This window comes from Littorina saxatilis, unplaced genomic scaffold (assembly GCF_037325665.1).
Source record: "Littorina saxatilis isolate snail1 unplaced genomic scaffold, US_GU_Lsax_2.0 scaffold_1954, whole genome shotgun sequence".
NCBI classification, from domain to species: domain Eukaryota; kingdom Metazoa; phylum Mollusca; class Gastropoda; order Littorinimorpha; family Littorinidae; genus Littorina; species Littorina saxatilis.
Window position 1 is genome coordinate 1 of NW_027127190.1, and position 18761 is coordinate 18761.

Below are 18761 nucleotides of genomic sequence, written 5' to 3' on the forward strand. Positions count from 1 at the left end.
ATCGGGACCCATTGACTTTTTATTCGCCATCTGTTCTATCAGTTTTCCAACCTCGTGGACAGTAATGGGTGGAATAGAAAACGTTTCGTTTTGAGTCAACTTTCGTCCACAAAATGTTTTTAATTTTTCTAGAGAGACATCAATATCAAGGGACTCATTCTGCGTGAGACAGGCTTTCAGTTTCTCTGCGAGCGAAATAAAGTGTTGATTAAAATCTTCTGGAGTTATTTGTGACAGAGAATTGGTCGATATCTTTCGAGATTTATCAAGAACTTCATTCATTGCTCGCCAAATTGTAGAAGTATCTCTCTTAAAATAATCTGCTTTTGCTTGCCTTACCGTTTTCAAAACTTCATTCCTTTGTAATTTGTACTCGCTTTTCATGTTATGTTCTTTAAAGAAATCACGCAACGCCATAGCCTCAATAATGTCTGATGTCAACCAAGGGGGCAGGTGGGGATGTTTCACCCTATGCTGACGTAGTGGAGCGTGTTTATCAATAATGGAACACAAAATCTCATGGAAAAGATTGCAAGCATCATCTGCGTTACTGCAATTAAATACGCTTTGAAATGGCGAGAGAGAGAGAGAGAGAGAGAGAGAGAGAGAGAGAGAGAGAGAGAGAGAGAGAGAGAGAGAGAGAGAGAGATAGAGAGAGAAAGGCAAATGTGCGAGAGAAAGGGAGGGAGAGAGAGAGAGAAAAAGAGAGGGAGGGAGAGAGGGAGGGAGAGAAAGAGAAAGAGAGAGAGAGAGAGAGAGAGAGAGAGAGAGAGAGAGAGAGAGAGAGAGAAAGGCAAATGTGCGAGAGAAAGGGAGGAAGAGAGAGAGAGAGGGAGAGGGAGAGAGAGGAAGAGAGAGAGAGAAAGAAAGGAGAGAGAGACAGAGAGAGAGAGAGGTGAGGGAGAGAGGGAGAGAGAGAGGGAGAGGGAGAGAGAGAGAGAGAGAGAGAAAGAGAGAGAGAAAGAGAGAGGGGAAGAGAGAGAGAAAGAGAGAGGGAAAGAGAGAGGGAAAGAGAGAGGGAAAGAGAGAGGGAAAGAGAGAGAGAGTGAAAGAGAGAGAGAGAGAGAGAGAGAGAGAGAGAGAAAGAGAGAGGGAAAGAGAGAGAGAGAGAGAGATAGAGAGATAGAGAGAGAGAGAGATAGAGAGATAAAGAGAGATAGAGAGAGATAGAGAGAGAGTGAGACAGAGAGAGAGATAGAGATAGAGAGAGAGACAGAGAGAGAGAGAGAGAGAGAGAGAGAGAGAATCTTCATAACAAGGCACACAAGAGACAAAGACACAGTGTTTAAGCTAGAGTAAAATAAATGTTAGCAAGTCGCGTAAGGCGAAAATACAACATTTAGTCAAGCTCAGTCGAACTCACAGAATGAAACTGAACGCTCGTGGCAAAGGCAGTGAAATTGACAATCCAGAAAAGCGGGATAGCGGTTGCGCTGAGGAGGATAGCACGCTTTTCTATATCTCTATTCTTTTTAACTCTCTGTTATGGAGTGGTATAGCCCGGTTTCTACGCCAGATGTTATGGCCCCTTATTGGCCTGTTTCTAGACAATCATAAATGCCTCTACACCACTCTATAAGTTTAGTATATGTTTACAGGCTTGAATGTAATCTGAATAGTTGTCCGCTACCGTAGCTTACAAGGCACAAGCGCACACGCACTCACACACGCAAAAACCTGGTGTTAAATGGATCTTGACACTGCCAAGACTAATTATTATTGTTTACAAAGCTTTTTACATCACAAAATCATTTCCGGGCTTCGACCAGTACTCTAGGCCGACAACACCGCAAGAAACTCTACAGTCCAAGACGCAGACACCTTTTGGCTCAAACAAAGCAGCTTAACAGGTAAGACGAATAGGTATTCTACTGTACGTTACCCTACTGCCATCTTTCGGCTTTCAAGATGTTGGTATGGCTGTAAGTCCTTCAGACGACTGACAAGGGTGCACCAGTCCTCACGACACCGCAACCATTGCTTGACGTAGTCCTTGATCCTTCCAGTTCGTCTCGGCGGCTAACTGTAGAACCCTGCCAGCTCTCCATGCCATGGTCATGTCCACAAGCCGCAGTTGACTGGTTCAGTTCAGCCTCCGGCGATGAAAACCCCCCAGTTGGAACACTGTAAAGTTTATAGTCCATAAGTCAACTTGTCTTTAGTTTCTTTCACTCGCACAATAAAAATACTCACTCGTCCAACATATTAAGCTGCATGAGCCAATATAATTATTTACACGTTAATTCCTGTTTTCTAAAGCCAAGAAAACGTTACGTAAAACCCTCACATGTTTAAGCAGTGTAGCACAATAGCTTAGGCCTACACAATAACGTTAAACACAGAACCAGTCACTCTTCTCACATACGACAACATGACATGAAAATATAACCGGTTTCAAACATACCTCAAAAGAGTGTAAAGCCAACATTTAGTACAGTCGCCGGCCTGGCATGAATATGAAAATGGAAGATATCACGTAGACTGATAGGGAAAGTTCGTCAGTCTTCATCCTTCTTCAGTCAGATACCTAAAACAGGAGCCCGTCTGCTAACGTGTTACGAAAAACATGAGTCGAGCTTGGCTCCTTGACGGCGACTGATTTTACAAAGTCGTTCTTGCTATGACATTGCCAGTGAGCTGTCGCCTGCATTACTTGCACGTGAAAAACCTTGTCAGTTACACAAAGGTTCAACTGCGGTCAACGCGACGGTATGCAGCCTATAGCCCTTTCCAATGTCTGACCATCGCTATAGTCTATTCTATTTACAACAATACACATTACCACAAATACGAGTAAACCGCTTCGTAACATCACCCCCTTTCCTCAAAAGAAAATGAATTGTTGAAAAAAACGATGAAATTTTCTGAATCTCGATCAGAGATTATCCAAAAAGTCAAAAGAATTATATACTGGTCATGTTCAGAAGCTGTTTAAAAAAAATATCATGAATGAAACTCGAGTTAGACCTTGGCCTTGCAAGAATATGCCAGTCAACACATCAAATCAAAAATCAAATCAAATCTGAAAATGTTACTGGACAAACAGGACAAACAAAACAATCATTCACACCCGTGTAAGCGCACGTGCCTTGAGATAGAAAACAATACTGCTAAAGGGTCAAACAAACAAACACTATTGGGCGCCAGATGTTATGGTCCCTTATTGGGCGCCATTTGTTATGGAGTGGTATAGCCCGGTTTCTACGCCAGATGTTATGGCCCCTTATTGGCCTGTTTCTAGACAATCATAAAGGTCTCTACACCACTCTATAAGTTTAGTATTTGTTTACAGGCTTGAATGTAATCTGAATAGTTGTCCGCTACCGTAGCTTACAAGGCACAAGCGCACACGCACTCACACACGCAAAAACCTGGTGTTAAATGGATCTTGACACTGCCAAGACTAATTATTATTGTTTACAAAGCTTTTTACATCACAAAATCATTTCCGGGCTTCGACCAGTACCCTAGGCCGACAACACCGCAAGAAACTCTACAGTCCAAGACGCAGACACCTTTTGGCTCAAACAAAGCAGCTTAACAGGTAAGACGAATAGGTATTCTACTGTACGTTACCCTACTGCCATCTTTCGGCTTTCAAGATGTTGGTATGGCTGTAAGTCCTTCAGACGACTGACAAGGGTGCACCAGTCCTCACGACACCGCAACCATTGCTTGACGTAGTCCTTGATCCTTCCAGTTCGTCTCGGCGGCTAACTGTAGAACCCTGCCAGCTCTCCATGCCATGGTCATGTCCACAAGCCGCAGTTGACTGGTTCAGTTCAGCCTCCGGCGATGAAAACCCCCCAGTTGGAACACTGTAAAGTTTATAGTCCATAAGTCAACTTGTCTTTAGTTTCTTTCACTCGCACAATAAAAATACTCACTCGTCCAACATATTAAGCTGCATGAGCCAATATAATTATTTACACGTTAATTCCTGTTTTCTAAAGCCAAGAAAACGTTACGTAAAACCCTCACATGTTTAAGCAGTGTAGCACAATAGCTTAGGCCTACACAATAACGTTAAACACAGAACCAGTCACTCTTCTCACATACGACAACATGACATGAAAATATAACCGGTTTCAAACATACCTCAAAAGAGTGTAAAGCCAACATTTAGTACAGTCGCCGGCCTGGCATGAATATGAAAATGGAAGATATCACGTAGACTGATAGGGAAAGTTCGTCAGTCTTCATCCTTCTTCAGTCAGATACCTAAAACAGGAGCCCGTCTGCTAACGTGTTACGAAAAACATGAGTCGAGCTTGGCTCCTTGACGGCGACTGATTTTACAAAGTCGTTCTTGCTATGACATTGCCAGTGAGCTGTCGCCTGCATTACTTGCACGTGAAAAACCTTGTCAGTTACACAAAGGTTCAACTGCGGTCAACGCGACGGTATGCAGCCTATAGCCCTTTCCAATGTCTGACCATCGCTATAGTCTATTCTATTTACAACAATACACATTACCACAAATACGAGTAAACCGCTTCGTAACACTCTCTGAACGTGTTTTTAATCCAAACATATCATATCTATATGTTTTTGGAATCAGCAACGGACAAGGAATAAGATGATATTGTTTTTAAATCGATTTCGAAAATTTAATTTTAATCATATTTTTTATATTTTTAATTTTCAGAGATTGTTTTTAATCCGAATATAACATATTTATATGTTTTTTTGGAATCAGAAAATGATGAAGAATACGATAAACGTAATTTTGGATCGTTTTATAAAAAAATTATTTTAATTACAATTTTCAGATTTTTAATGACCAAAGTCATTAATTAATTTTTAAGCCTCCAAGCTGAAATGCAATGCCAAAGTCCGGCCTTCGTCTAAGATTGCTTGGCCAAAATTTCAATCAATTTTATTGAAAAATGAGGGTGTGACAGTGCCGCCTCAACTTTTACAAAATGCCGGATATGACGTCATCAAAGACATTTATCGAAAAAATGAAAAAAACATCTGGGGATATCATACTCAGGAACTCTCATGAAAAATTTCATGGAGATCGGTCCAGTAGTTTACTCTGAATCGCTCTACACACACACACACACACACACAGAGACACACAAACACATACACCACGACCCTCGTCTCGATTCCCCCATCGATTTACAAAACTTGACTTAATGTAAAAAGGAACCTTTCTTTGGAACAAATCTCTCAAACACAAATCACAGAGGTAAACCTTAAAAAACAACAACACTGGAAATGGGGGGGGGGGTGAGGGGAAGCGTGGGAGTGGGCGATTGGGGTAAGAAACAACGGGGAGCAACATCAAAAACCCAGCAGCACTGCGGTCTTTCAAACAAGAGCAGAGCAATCACTTTGAGATTTGCCCGCGTTTTAGCCACCATTTCATAGCCCACGAGAACACTAACCTCATTCCTACGACAACTACATCACACGGCTTGCAGGGGAACGTTTCAAATGTCCCCAGGATGTCTGGACAGGCCGAACCATAAGTATTATGGACGGGCCCCGAACAAGCAGGAAGCGCCTCGGGCAATCGCAAAGAAAGCGGTCCATTTCCCGTAATGGGCTGCATCGTACCCCCCCCCCCCCCCCCCCCCCCCCAGCCTGAGGGCAATGGTTCTGCCAACAGTGTTGCGCTCAGGTCGCCTCCCTTCTCACGTAACACATCATGACAGCACAGTTTTACCCCCCCCCCCACTCTCACAATTTCCACAATTCTCTTGTCCCTTCTCTGGTTTAAAGGCAATTTCCTTTCTGGTGTAAGCAATAGTGTACATCATGTGAGCTCTGTTCGGCATCTTAACATGGGGTATGGACATCCTTCAATTTGAAAACAAACCTAACTCCAACACCAACCTGGCTAATGTCTGTGCAGAGTAGGCCTATTTTGTTGACATTACTTTAGGTCAGTGACACCCGTGTCAAGATGACAAATCAATTGAGACTAACTCACTTTCTGCACAGAAAGGATGCTCTCAGGACAAGCCTGCACAGAAAGGATGCTCTCAGGACAAGCCTGCACAGAAAGGATGCTCTCAGGACAAGCCTGCACAGAAAGGATGCTCTCAGGACAAGCCTGCACAGAAAGGATGCTCTCAGGACAAGCCTGCACAGAAAGGATGCTCTCAGGACAAGCCTGGCCTGGACAGAAAGGATGCTCTCAGGACAAGCCTGGACAGAAAGGATGCTCTCAGGACAAGCCTGGACAGAAAGGATGCTCTCAGGACAAGCCTGGACAGAAAGGATGCTCTCAGGACAAGCCTGGACAGAAAGGATGCTCTCAGGACAAGCCTGGCCTGGACAGAAAGGATGCTCTCAGGACAAGCCTGCACAGAAAGGATGCTCTCAGGACAAGCCTGGACAGAAAGGATGCTCTCAGGACAAGCCTGGACAGAAAGGATGCTCTCAGGACAAGCCTGGACAGAAAGGATGCTCTCAGGACAAGCCTGCACAGAAAGGATGCTCTCAGGACAAGCCTGGCCTGGACAGAAAGGATGCTCTCAGGACAAGCCTGGACAGAAAGGATGCTCTCAGGACAAGCCTGGACAGAAAGGATGCTCTCAGGACAAGCCTGCACAGAGAGGATGCTCTCAGGACAAGCCTGGACAGAAAGGATGCTCTCAGGACAAGCCTGCACAGAAAGGATGCTCTCATGACAAGCCTGGACAGAAAGGATGCTCTCAGGACAAGCCTGGACAGAAAGGATGCTCTCAGGACAAGCCTGGACAGAAAGGATGCTCTCATGACAAGCCTGGACAGAAAGGATGCTCTCAGGACAAGCCTGGACAGAAAGGATGCTCTCATGACAAGCCTGGACAGAAAGGATGCTCTCAGGACAAGCCTGCACAGAGAGGATGCTCTCAGGACAAGCCTGGACAGAAAGGATGCTCTCAGGACAAGCCTGCACAGATCAGAGACTGTCAACATCATCGCTTGCCCGAGGAGGGCTGTGCCTTAAAATTAGAGAAAGGTTTAAGATAGTGTCGGGGCTGGGAGTGTTAGAAAAACGACAGCCTTGTTGAAATTGTGTCATTAGTGCAAGAGAGGGGTGGCTCGGAAAAAACCCCACAAAAACAAGTCTCCTGAAGCGATATTAAAACATGTAGTCAATCTGTCGCCCTGAAACAAAAAAACAAGTCGCGTAAGGCGAAAATACAATATTTAGTCAAGTAGCTGTCGAACTCACAGAATGAAACTGAACGCAATGCCATTTTATCCTCAGTTACCTATTGTGTGGGGAATTAGTCCCGTCTCTCCCATTATTTCTGGTGTACGTTAAATAAAAGTCACGTTATCGCAACCTCTGTCTTGGCGTCTCATTTATGCTTCCTGGCCTATTTTCCCCCTTCCACTCCACCCTATGACATGAAAAATAATGCCCTATGAATAAAACCGCGACTACATGAATGGTGAGATCAAGAAAACATACAAAACACAAATACGAACGAGGAAACCGACGAGTCGACACATGCTCGACTCGAAAACCCGGGCACGTGCAAGGTATGTTTGCAGTTCAAGTTTTAGTTTTCATTCCTATGTTTCGTGTGCCTCGTTTGCAGGGTGGTATTACGCTTGCCGGCGGTCTCGAGTTCAAGTCCCGTAAATGGTAAGACTTTTGTAAAACTTTTTACCTCTTAATTTTTCAAATTTTTTTTCTTCTTTTCTGAACTCTATATTCTTTTATTTTATTCTTTTTGATTTATTCCTAATGTTTTCAGTCGTGTTTTGAAAATCGAATATAGTACGTAAGTGCCCTTGAACAGCTTTCCCAGAATCCCACATTCTATTTTTTAGTACGGGATATCCCCAAGAAAAGGTCAAAGGACATATGTATCCCCGCATGTCGACTGATAGTAATAATCGTAGAGCGCTTCTAGTATAATGGACTTCAGGGCCCGTATGCATGAACTGGAAGTCAGAAACACTGAAAGTAGAGGCCTCTTTTGAAAGTGGGAACTCCCGAAGTTAACTTTCTAACTGTTCCCTGTGCATGAACGCCGTAGTGCTGACTTCGAGAGTATTCGGTCAAGGTCGCGAAAATTGGGGGAATCCCAACTAGTACATGCGTTTGTTAACGGTAAGCTTGGCGACCAGAAGAAACAAGTCTCATCGCGAGTTCAAAAGGGCAAACGTTGAGCGCGCTGTAGTACTAACAGCGTTATTGCTGTTGTTTTTTGAATGGTTAAACGAAAGGGTCGGTTCAAACCTGTGATGATTGTCTTCGAATCGAATGACTGCCTAGCTATGACAATGACTTTGTTGACCTGAATGTTAGGGAGAAAAATAAATGATTACGTACTTCCGATGTCGCTCAAAACATTAGAAGTAGTCGCAAACTACCCTGAGTTACTTCCTCGCTTTGCTTCGAAGTAAACCCTTTTTCCGGCCCATGCATACGAAAGTGAGGCAAGTACTTCCGATGTCACTCAAAACTTCGGGAGTTGTCGCGAACTTCCCCCATAAGCATACGGGCCCTGGCCAGGTACATAACATGAGGGGAACAAGGGGAACAAACGCGACTCGCTTTGTAATGGTCCGTGGTTTTCTTTTCTTGAAGGGAGGCAACTACATCCCTAAACATTAATTCTTTACAGACAGACAATCAATCAATCAATCAATATGAGGCTTATATCGCGCGTATTCCGTGGGTACAGTTCTAAGCGCAGGGATTTATGTTTTTATTTTTTTAATTTTTGTATGCAATTTATATCGCGCACATATTTAAGGCGCAGGGATTTATTTATGCCGTGTGAGATGGAATTTTTTTACACAATACATCACGCATTCACGTCGGTCAGCAGATCGCAGCCATTTCGGCGCATATCCTACTTTTCACGGCCTATTATTCCAAGTCACACGGGTATTTTGGTGGACATTTTTATCTATGCCTATACAATTTTGCCAGGAAAGACCCTTTTGTCAATCGTGGGATCTTTAACGTGCACACCCCAACTGATGTTAAATCTTGGATGGTCGATAACAAATATAAGCTGAATGATGATAAGACTGAAGTCTTACTGTGCAAAAAGAAGAACACTACATTTCCCTCTCCCCAACCTGTTTCTGTTCAAATAGGCAATACCGAAATTCTTTTCTCACCATCAGCTAGAAACCTTGGATTCACACTTTCATCTGACATGACCCTTAACAAACGTATATCTTTAGTCTGTAGAGCAGCTTATTTTGAGCTTCGTAAGATCAGCACCATTCGCCACACACTCTCCTCTCAAACAACTAACACTCTTGCCTGTGCCTTTGTTCTTTCTAAACTTGACCAGGGGCGGATCAGTTGCTTTGTAAGGGGGGGGGGGGGGGGGGCACTTTGAATCGAAAGTGAATGTGATGGGCGCGAAGCGGCCGAATTTTCTAGGGGGGTCCGGGGGCATGCCCCCCCCGGAAAATTTTTTGCCCAAAGAAGCAAAATGGTGCCATCTGGTACCATTTGAACTTAGAAATGGTCATAGAATCAGCATAGAAAAATCTTTTTTTTCTTCTTCTTTTTTTTTTCTGGAGGGGGGGCACGTGCCCCCTGTGCCCCCCCCCCCCCTCGTCCGCCCCTGTTGACTACTGCAACTCTCTTCTCTCTGGCTGTCCTCTGTACCTCCTGCATAAACTACAAAAAGTCCAAAACTCGGCAGCACGCCTCATTCTCAAAGCACGAAAACGAGATCACGCAACACCACTTCTTCACACACTGCACTGGTTACCTATTCAAGCCCGCATTGACTACAAACTGTCCACCCTCTGCTTTAACTTCTTTTCTGGCTCGTCTCCTGCTTACTTCTCTGAACTCCTCACCGTCTATTCTCCAGCAAGACAACTCCGTGCCTCTTCTGACCGTCGCATCCTTACCATTCCACACACCAAAACCAAAACATTCGGACAACGCACTTTTACTTTCTGCGCACCCACACAATGGAATTCTCTCCCCTTTCACATCCGCCACTCTCAGTCACCCCAAGCATTCAAACGAGCACTTAAAACGCACCTCTTCAAGAAATACAACCCCTGATTTTGTTTTCTCAGTCCATCAGTAGGCTACATGTAGTGTATTTGTTGTTTTAGTGATAATGTATATAAACATCTAGGACTGTTTTCAGCATTGTTGATAACATGTTCTGTTTGATTAAGGGTATTCAGCCGGTATTTCCTTGTTTTTACTACCTATTTTATTCAGATGTGAGCTTGGGAACGACAGTTACGGTACACATGCACTTTTGTGCATCCGTGTGAACTCGTGGTACCTCTATGCTATCGAGGATTCAAACCTGTACTATCGGGGATCCATTAAGGTTGGTACAAGCCTCTGGAGTAAATTTTGTGATTAATGTTTTTGTGAACAAGAAACAATTGACAGGTGGCTTTATTCCATCTCCCTTTTTCCCTCCGCCGCGATGTAAATTTGAATAATTGAAAGTGACGTTAGACACTAACTAAAGAAAGTGGGGGTGCCCGACACCCCTCGAGTTGAATATGTGTTAATCTTGTGACACCGGCGCGCAGGATGTGGACGCTAAAACTGTCTTTTTGATTGGAATCTTTGAGGGAAGAAGACGTGTATTTTGTGCGTGTTTCCTTGACGCCTTGTGTGACATGTCTGTCACGGGCTGAAATCTTTTCGGGATGTGAGAATTCTTTTGCTGGTAGGTTAATACAATTTTCTTTCTGTAAATGGGTAAGCAGTGAGAAGAATAGTATGCTGCTTGGGGAAAGGATTTATTTGAATGTTCAAGTAGATTGTTTTGTGAGTTGGAATGTTTGGGAAGACTTTTGTTTGTTGAATGCTTTAGAAAACCGTTGTTTGAGAGAACGGTATTGTAGGCATGTTATTTGGTAGGAATGATGTGTTTTGTTGTTTAACGAGTTAGCTTGTGGTATTTGAAATTGTTGATTTGTTTACGTATGCTTACGGCGTGCATTCTGTGGTTTGCAGGATGTCGGAGCGTGCGACGGGGTTCTTTTTTAGAGGGGTGTACTTAGATTCAGGTGTTTTTTTTCTAGAGGGGTGTAGTTAGATTCAGGTCTTTTCTTTTTAGAGGGGTGTAGTTAGATTCAGGTCTTTTCTTTTTTAGAGGGGTGTAGTTAGATTCAGGTCTTTTCTTTCTAGAGGGGTGTAGTTAGATTCAGTTCTTTCTTTTTTTAGCTGGGTTCAGTAGATGGGTTTTAGTTTCGTTAGGTTTTCGTAGACTAGATTTCGTTAGAGGGGAGCAGTTAGTTTTAGTGGAGGGATTTTGGTCAGGTTTTGTTAGAGTTTTTGTAGATTTGGTTTTTTTTGAAGAATTGTTTTTAGGTTGTTTTTTAGATTTCGTTTGTTTTAGATTAGAGTCTCATTGTGGTTTTTTGGATTAAAGTTGAGAGTGAGGATTTAGAGTAGAGTGTAGTTTGGGGGAAGGATTTAATGTGTTTTAAAGGGTAGCTTTAGAGGGAGAATTTAGAATGTAGTTTTAGAGTGAAGAGTTGAGAGCGTTGTTTTTTTGGAGTTGTTTAGTCCTATAGTAATACATTGAAAGTTTTGTATTTGAAAGTAAACCCCCGTTATCCCACACATTCCCCATTTCATCGTATGGAATAAAAGAACCTGGTTAATATAACTTGTGTCGTTTGCTTGAGTGTTTGAGCTCGGTAAGAAAGAGGAAAGTAAATTGGCACTCGGTTACACTTAGTTAGTGGAAGAATCTTTTGTAATGTATGTTTGATGGTGTATGCTTTTAATTAAGCGTTGTTGACTATGAATGTAGATGTAAATGCTTGTATAACTGTGTTTTAATTTTAAATGTGTCAAGCGCAAAGAGCATACTTGTAAAGTTATGATGTTGCGCTATATAAATGCTCATTTATTATTATTATTATTATTATTATTATTATTATTTAAGTTATTGAGACATCCCAGTGCACTAAGGGATTTATAGAGCAAATCGAGAAAATTCATTATTGAACGAAGCGCATAGCGCTGAGTTCAATAATTATTTTCGAGATTTGCTCTATAAATCCCTTAGTGCACTGGGATTGTTTCAATAACGATATTGTCAATACCGCCATAGATAAAAGAAGATTCCAAACGCACATTTTGCAATGCGCATTTGAATAGGCATAACTGTGTGGTCAGGTCGTGCACAGTAAAGATCTACTTTTGTGTGGGGTGTCTCAAGTGTGTCGTGCTTTCGTCACACGCATTTTAATTTCTGTTGGTAAATTCCAGTGTAGCGTTAATCTGAACAGTGATGATCTTTCAGAGAGACCTCATTTGAACTCGGAGAAAGGCTCTTCATTATTTGCGATTCGAAACCTCCAGTCGAGCTTCGACGGATTGACTATGCGGAGTGACTCCCCTTGAATTGACTCAAAGCGGGACTCGACGGTTCGCACATTTTCAAAACAAATGTGGCACATTTCTCGTGTTCTATCTTCGCTCATCGGGGAGTCTGATACTAAACATGAACGGTAAGAATGCTCTGAACCCTACACGTATTATATCCCCATCGTTTTTTCGTTCACATTTGCCCAACATGTTAATTTGCTGAGCGGGGTTAATGTCGTCTGCTAGGCTACCTGCCAACCTGGGCAATGGAACGACTGCAGTCTGCACTGAGTCTGTACGCATGAGGCAGGCTGCTAATAAATCTTATATATGGTAAGAACGTTCTGAACCTTACACGTTTTCGATTACGATTGTTCTTGCTTTGAAATAATAATTCTGAAACCATTCATTTACTGAACTGATGTAGTCGTATTTCTGTGTTGTCTGCTACAGAGTCGATCGAGTCAGTCTTCCAAACTGGTCTAGCTGGTACGTTATCGGAATAACACTTGTGTTTTCTGTTAGCCGCTGGGAATTGTATACTAACTCATCATTTGGTAATGTGGATGATAAGCTACATGCCACTAACACGGCATATGAGAAGAATCTATGCAAGTCGGCGAAAATTAGATGAAACACAGCGGCTTCTATTTTTTTTTAGATCACTGGCACTGGCACAGGCACATGCAATCTGTCAGAAAAAAACCCACTTCTGCTTTAATTGAGAAGCAGGGAATTTATGGTCATTTGGTATTGTGGAGAATATAAGCTACATGTCATTAATTAATTCTGAGGATGAGAGCACAGTCTTGCTTAGGCAAAGGGCGCAAGAATACGCTCTGTGGAAAAGTTAGCGCACTCCAAGAGTGCGCTAACAGTTTTAGCGCATCGCCATTAGCCAATCAACTGGTTCACATCAGTCATGTGACACCAGTACTTACTGACAATTATTATTATTATAGTGTACACGAAGGGACCTCGGTGTTTCGTCTCATCCGAAAGACTAGCACTTGAACCCACCACCTAGGTTAGGAAAGGGGGGCGAAAATTGCTAACGCCCTGACCCAGGGTCGAACTCGCAACCTCTCGCTTCCGAGCGCAAGTGCGTTACCACTCGGCCACCCAGACACACATGCATCGGGAGACAAACCTCGCTCTCGTTAAACCATTGTCATTACTTGACTGAATGTAAATAGAAGAAAAAGTTGCGAGTTGGACTGGCTTTGTACGTGACGATAGCAGACACCCCCGAGAGTCTGATGAACACTGACATACTGTTTATTTGAAATGTCAAGAACCAATCCAAAAACAAAGAGATTGCCAACTGAAATGTCAAGGATGTCTCTGGGTTCTCTGATGACTTGCCAGTAACCAGGAACAGATCGAAGGTTATCAGACACTCCTCACCAAGATGAAAACACGAAAAGGTGAATGAAGTTGTACAACAAAGCTACCCTCACCCCGGTGTCTCCCCGCCTTGTGTCCGCCCAAACAGCCAATTATCCCCCTGAAAGGGGAGGGGATACAGAGAGAGAGAGAGAGAGAGAGAGAGAGAGAGAGAGAGAGAGAGAGAGAGAGAGAGAGAGAGAGAGAGAGAGAGAGAGAGAGAGAGAGAGAGAGAGAGAGAGAGAGAGAGAGAGAAGAGAGAGAGACATAATTGAATTGAATTGAACTTTATTTAACAAGGATTAAGATTTAAGGCTACGCCTTTTCTTACAATCTGTCCTTGGGACGCATAGACACACAATGATATAATTAAAAAATTAAAAATTAAAAAGTTAAAAAGTTAACCAACAAAAGGAGGTCGGAAAACTTCAGCACGTGATGATGAAGATGATGATGATTGTTGATGATGATGATGATGATGATAAAGATGAAGATGAGGCATGAAGAGCATACGTACGTGGTTATTCATAAAATCAAATGCATACTATGCAGGTAATTATAAATACAAGCTGGTAGCAATCGAACATATAGCAATAATACAACAAAAATATGTTCAGAATATACAATGCACAGCATATCTTTGACGTAATACTAAGTGTGGTAAATCAAAACGCGTTTAAACTACTCAGACATTAAGTGGTTTTTAACACATTTTTTAAAGCTTTTTAATGAATTTAAGTGCTTAAAGGTACTGAACTTGTCAAATCCAGGTGCACGGAGCCCCTGGGGCTTTTAGTCATACCTCAGGCAGCTATCCGTTAGAAGAACTACCAAGTTTCATTGACTTGCACCCAAAGAGTCAAGAACTGCAATTTTTTTACGAATCAATTTCGTACTGGGACCCGGCTGGTCTTGACCTATTTTAGGATCTAAATTTAGATCAGGTAGATCACCACATCATGCACAAAAAGACAGTCACTAGCAAACTATGTCAGACGTCATCATGAGTTTGTGTAAAACAAAATGGAGGCCGGAATCACTCAGTTGAATCGAACTCCGACCAAACACCACGTAATAACTTAATGTATGCACTCGCGTGAACAAGAAACTGTCGAGCTTCACATATGTCGTCGTTGGGTAGTTTTGGGTTTGTTTAACTACCATAGGAGGATTTTTGAACTGTAAATGCACTCAGCTGCAACAAAAACGCAAAACGAAGGCTGTGAGCTGCACTGTGCCTTTAAAGGATGATGGAAGTGAATTCCAAACTGAAGTACCCGAAAAAGCAAGACTGGTCTTATACAGGTCAATTCGTGGAATTGGTGGGATCAAGTTAACCGACCCATATCTGTGGGTAGCTTTATTAAATAATGATGTAATGTAAATCGGCACTTTACCGTAATACAATTTATGCATGAAAATGGCTTTGTTTAACTTGAGATGCTTTTCCAGTGGAAGAAAATTAAGCATTTTTAATTTCATATCTGTTGAGGCATTATCCTTTACGATGAGTTTGGCCGAGCGACGATAGAGAGAGTCTAACTTTTTCAAGTGGACATCACTGCTGCCATCCCAGAGCGTCGAAACATAATTAATGTGAGGCATTACATGAGCATGGTGGAACATTTCCAGAGTCCTTCTGTCCGTAAATTGCTTTAACTTGGATAGGAGGAAAACGTTCTTGGCTACTTTCTTGCAAATATGCTGTAATTGTGCCTGCCACTTGAATTCACAATCAATAATTACCCCTAAAACGCGATGCTGTTGAACTTGTTCAATTGATTGCGTACAAATAGTAAGATTTAGGGAGAGAGAGAGAGAGAGAGAGAGAGAGAGAGAGAGAGAGAGAGAGAGAGAGAGAGAGAGAGAGAGAGAGAGAGAGAGAGAGAGAGAGAGAGAGAGAGAGAGAGAGAGAGAGAGAGAGAGAGAGAGAGAGAAACTGAACTTTATTACCAAAGGATAGAGGTTTTAGGCAAAGCCTAATCTTACAACCAGTCCCTTATACAAACACTTAATACAGACGCACAGAATATAGATAGTAAAATTGACAAGGTTATTGTTTCTTACAGACGTACATAATGTAAATAGTAATAAGGAAAAGGGTTATGGTTTTGTATACACACTCAAAAATGGGAAAAACTATATAGTGTGGAAAGAGAGAGAGAGACGTAAGACGTAAGACATTTTATTGATTAAACACACAAGGTTCATTTCAACGGGGAGGGGGGGGGGGGGTCAGTAATACATGCCGTGTGTTTGTATTTATGGACAATCACCCGGTTTTATCTCTTTCTCTCTAACATATATATACTCACACGAACGCACGCACGCTCTCACTCTCTCTCTCTCACTCTCTTTCTCTTAAACATAAAGACATATCCAGCGCATGAATTAACAATATGGATAGGTGCAACGACAAACAAGTTTACAGTGCTAACATACATTATCGGCTTTCAATCATGTTCTATCGTTCCACGGCACAAACTCTCTCTCTCTCTCTCTTTCTCTCTCTCTCTCTCTCTTTCTCTCTCTCTTTCTCTCTCTCTCTCTCTCTCTCTCTCTCTCTCTCTCTCTCTCTCTCTCTCTCTCTCTCTCTCTCTCTTTCTAACCTACAAACATTTCCAGCGCATAAATCAACAATTTGAATAGGTACAATATCAACACAGGTGTACTACACCAGCATACATTATTTGCAATCAAACCTGCTCTAACATTCAACGGCACAAACTATGTATAACCATCGCCGTCTCGTTCACCTGTTCCACATTGGGTAGCTAGTCCAAAAAACTTTTTCTTTTTTGAAAAACACGATATAAGAATCTGGCCACATGCACCACTGAATCTCCTTTATCTACAGACATAACACGTATAATACTGTTCGCATCTTCACTCTGGTTTTTTTCTCTTAGTATTTTGACATCAAGTCTATAATCACAATATCCTTTGCATACAAACAATACATGTTTCTCGTCTTCCACGTCCTCTCTGCATACAGGGCAAATCAAAAGGCCCGGTACAACGTCGGTTCGATAGCGGCATTTGTGAGTGTTTATGGGTGAAATACCAAATCGAAATTGTATGTATGCATCTCGAAAACAGCGGAGCTGAATATGGTCTATATACACTTCAGCGCGAATTTCTTGTTTAAAGAGCGAATAAAATTCAAATCACTCCGAGTTCATGATGCTGTCGTGCCAGTCTTGCTGGAAGCAATCAAACAATCGTTGTCTGAATACTGTTATAAATCGATTCAAATCGCCTACACCTTGTTGCAGCCAGACATCTCCAAAGCCGTACATGCATAACATTTCTTTCAAATAATGAGACCATGTTTTCTTGCCATAACCCTGTAAATGTTTCATCATGTCATATGCTTTCCTTGGGAGTCTTTCGCTTGGCAAATGTAACACTCTCAGCCAATACTTTATACACCGAACCGACGAAGTGACATAAAGTGGGTAGCGGCCTAAGTCACCATATACCATCTTGTTTGGTGTTTGTCGTCCTACACACAAAAACTTCTTGCATGCAAACAAATGGGCTTTCTCAAGAGCTTCAAACCTTTGGAATCCCCACAGCTCAGATCCATACATTAAGATCGGGAGGACCTGTGCGTCATATATTTTAAAAAATACGCTTCTAGGTATGTTGCCTAGCCTCCACAAACATCTTAGGATTTGGCCAGTCCTTATCTTTGCCTTTGAGGCCAGATCGCTGACCATTAGCGTCAATGACAATTTTGTGGTGAAATTTAGCCCCAAGTACTTGTAGCTGTTCACAACCTCTATGTCCTCGTTTCCGTACTTCCAGGCTTCATTTGCTGCCAAAAATCCTCCTTTTCTAAAAACGATTACCTTTGTCTTATCCAGATTGACCGTCATGGAAAACTTATCCGAAAACTGTTTTAACACATCAATCTGTTTCTGTAACCCGGCTGCGCTATATGATATCAAAAGTACATCGTCGGCAAACAGCAATATGAGAATCTGCATCACGTCAGGTGTTAACTGTATTCCATGTTTACCGTTTTGAAACATTTCAAGTGCCAGTTCATTAATCAGGAATGAGAACAATGTTGGTGAAAGCACAGAACCTTGAGGGACTCCACATGGACAACGGAAAAACTCCGATGGGCCATCGTCGGTGCGAACGCAAGACTTCACTCCTTTGTACATACTTTGCAGGATGTTCAACATCTTTCCGCCAACCCCGTGCTTGCGTAATACATTCCATAACATAGAGAACGAGAGAGAGAGAGAGAGAGAGAGAGAGAGAGAGAGAGAGAGAGAGAGAGAGAGAGAGAGAGAGAGAGAGAGAGAGAGAGAGAGAGAGAGAGAGAGAGAGAGAGAGAGAGAGAGAGAGAGAGAAAAACCAACTGAAACTGAACTTTATTACCAAAGGATAGAGGTTTTAGGCAAAGCCTAATCTTACAACCTGTCCCTTATACAAACACTTAATACAGACGCACATAATATAGATAGTAAAATTGACAAGGTTATTGTTACTTACAGACGTACATAATGTAAATAGTAATAAGAAAGGGGTTATGGTTTTGTATACACATTCAAAAATGGGAAAAACAATATAGGGTGGAAAGAGAGAGAGAGAGAGAGAGAGAGAGAGAGAGAGAGAGAGAGAGAGAGAGAGAGAGAGAGAGAGAGAGAGAGAGAGAGAGAGAGCTTGAGCCTGTTGTTGGTAAAAACAAACACAGAGATACATGTCTAACCAATAGACAGAAAAACAGATAAACAAATTCCACACACAGCCTGTATATATACGGCTGTGTAAAAAGACACGTCCAAGAATAGGGCGCCAGAGTGTGCACAGGTTTGTGAGTAAAGCAGGTTTGTGCATCTCACAGGGCAACAGTGACGAAAAGAAACGATGGCGAGTGACCTACCTCCGGCCTTGCGTTTCTGTCCATAGGTGACCTTGCCGTCAAACTCGTTGACCGGGACGTCAAAAGTCTTGTCGATTCTGTCAATGGTGATGTCCAGATGCTCCTCAATGTCATTCAGAAGCTGAAATCATCATCATCATCATGTTTATCATCATCATCATCATCATCGTCGTCGTGTGTGTGTGT

General features: G+C 42.4%; 1 protein-coding gene and 1 long non-coding RNA gene across 2 annotated transcripts; one reads left to right on the plus strand and one right to left on the minus strand.

Annotated features, from left to right (window-relative positions):
• Window positions 1-1683: 1683 nt before the first annotated feature.
• Window positions 1684-4505, minus strand: LOC138955658 (uncharacterized). The gene is made up of 2 exons (XR_011452317.1): window positions 4099-4505; window positions 1684-3818 (listed from the first exon to the last, which is right to left on the minus strand). It is a non-coding gene; the product is annotated as an uncharacterized lncRNA (long non-coding RNA).
• Window positions 4506-5604: 1099 nt separating this feature from the next.
• On the plus strand, window positions 5605-6972 carry LOC138955657 (ribosome-binding protein 1-like). The gene is made up of 2 exons (XM_070327220.1): window positions 5605-5649; window positions 5956-6972. The coding sequence occupies exons 1-2, from the start codon at window positions 5605-5607 to the stop codon at window positions 6970-6972; spliced, it is 1062 nt and encodes a 353-aa protein (XP_070183321.1).
• The last annotated feature ends 11789 nt before the right edge of the window (window positions 6973-18761 follow it).

Excerpts from the sequence above, each read along its gene's own strand:
- LOC138955657 (XM_070327220.1), top strand. The coding sequence starts at position 5,605 with ATGGTTCTGCCAACAGTGTTGCGCTCAGGTCGCCTCCCTTCTCAC. Across the intron at positions 5,650-5,955 it reads CAGGTCGCCTCCCTTCTCAC|AAAGGATGCTCTCAGGACAA; the intron begins GTAACACATCAT and ends CTTTCTGCACAG.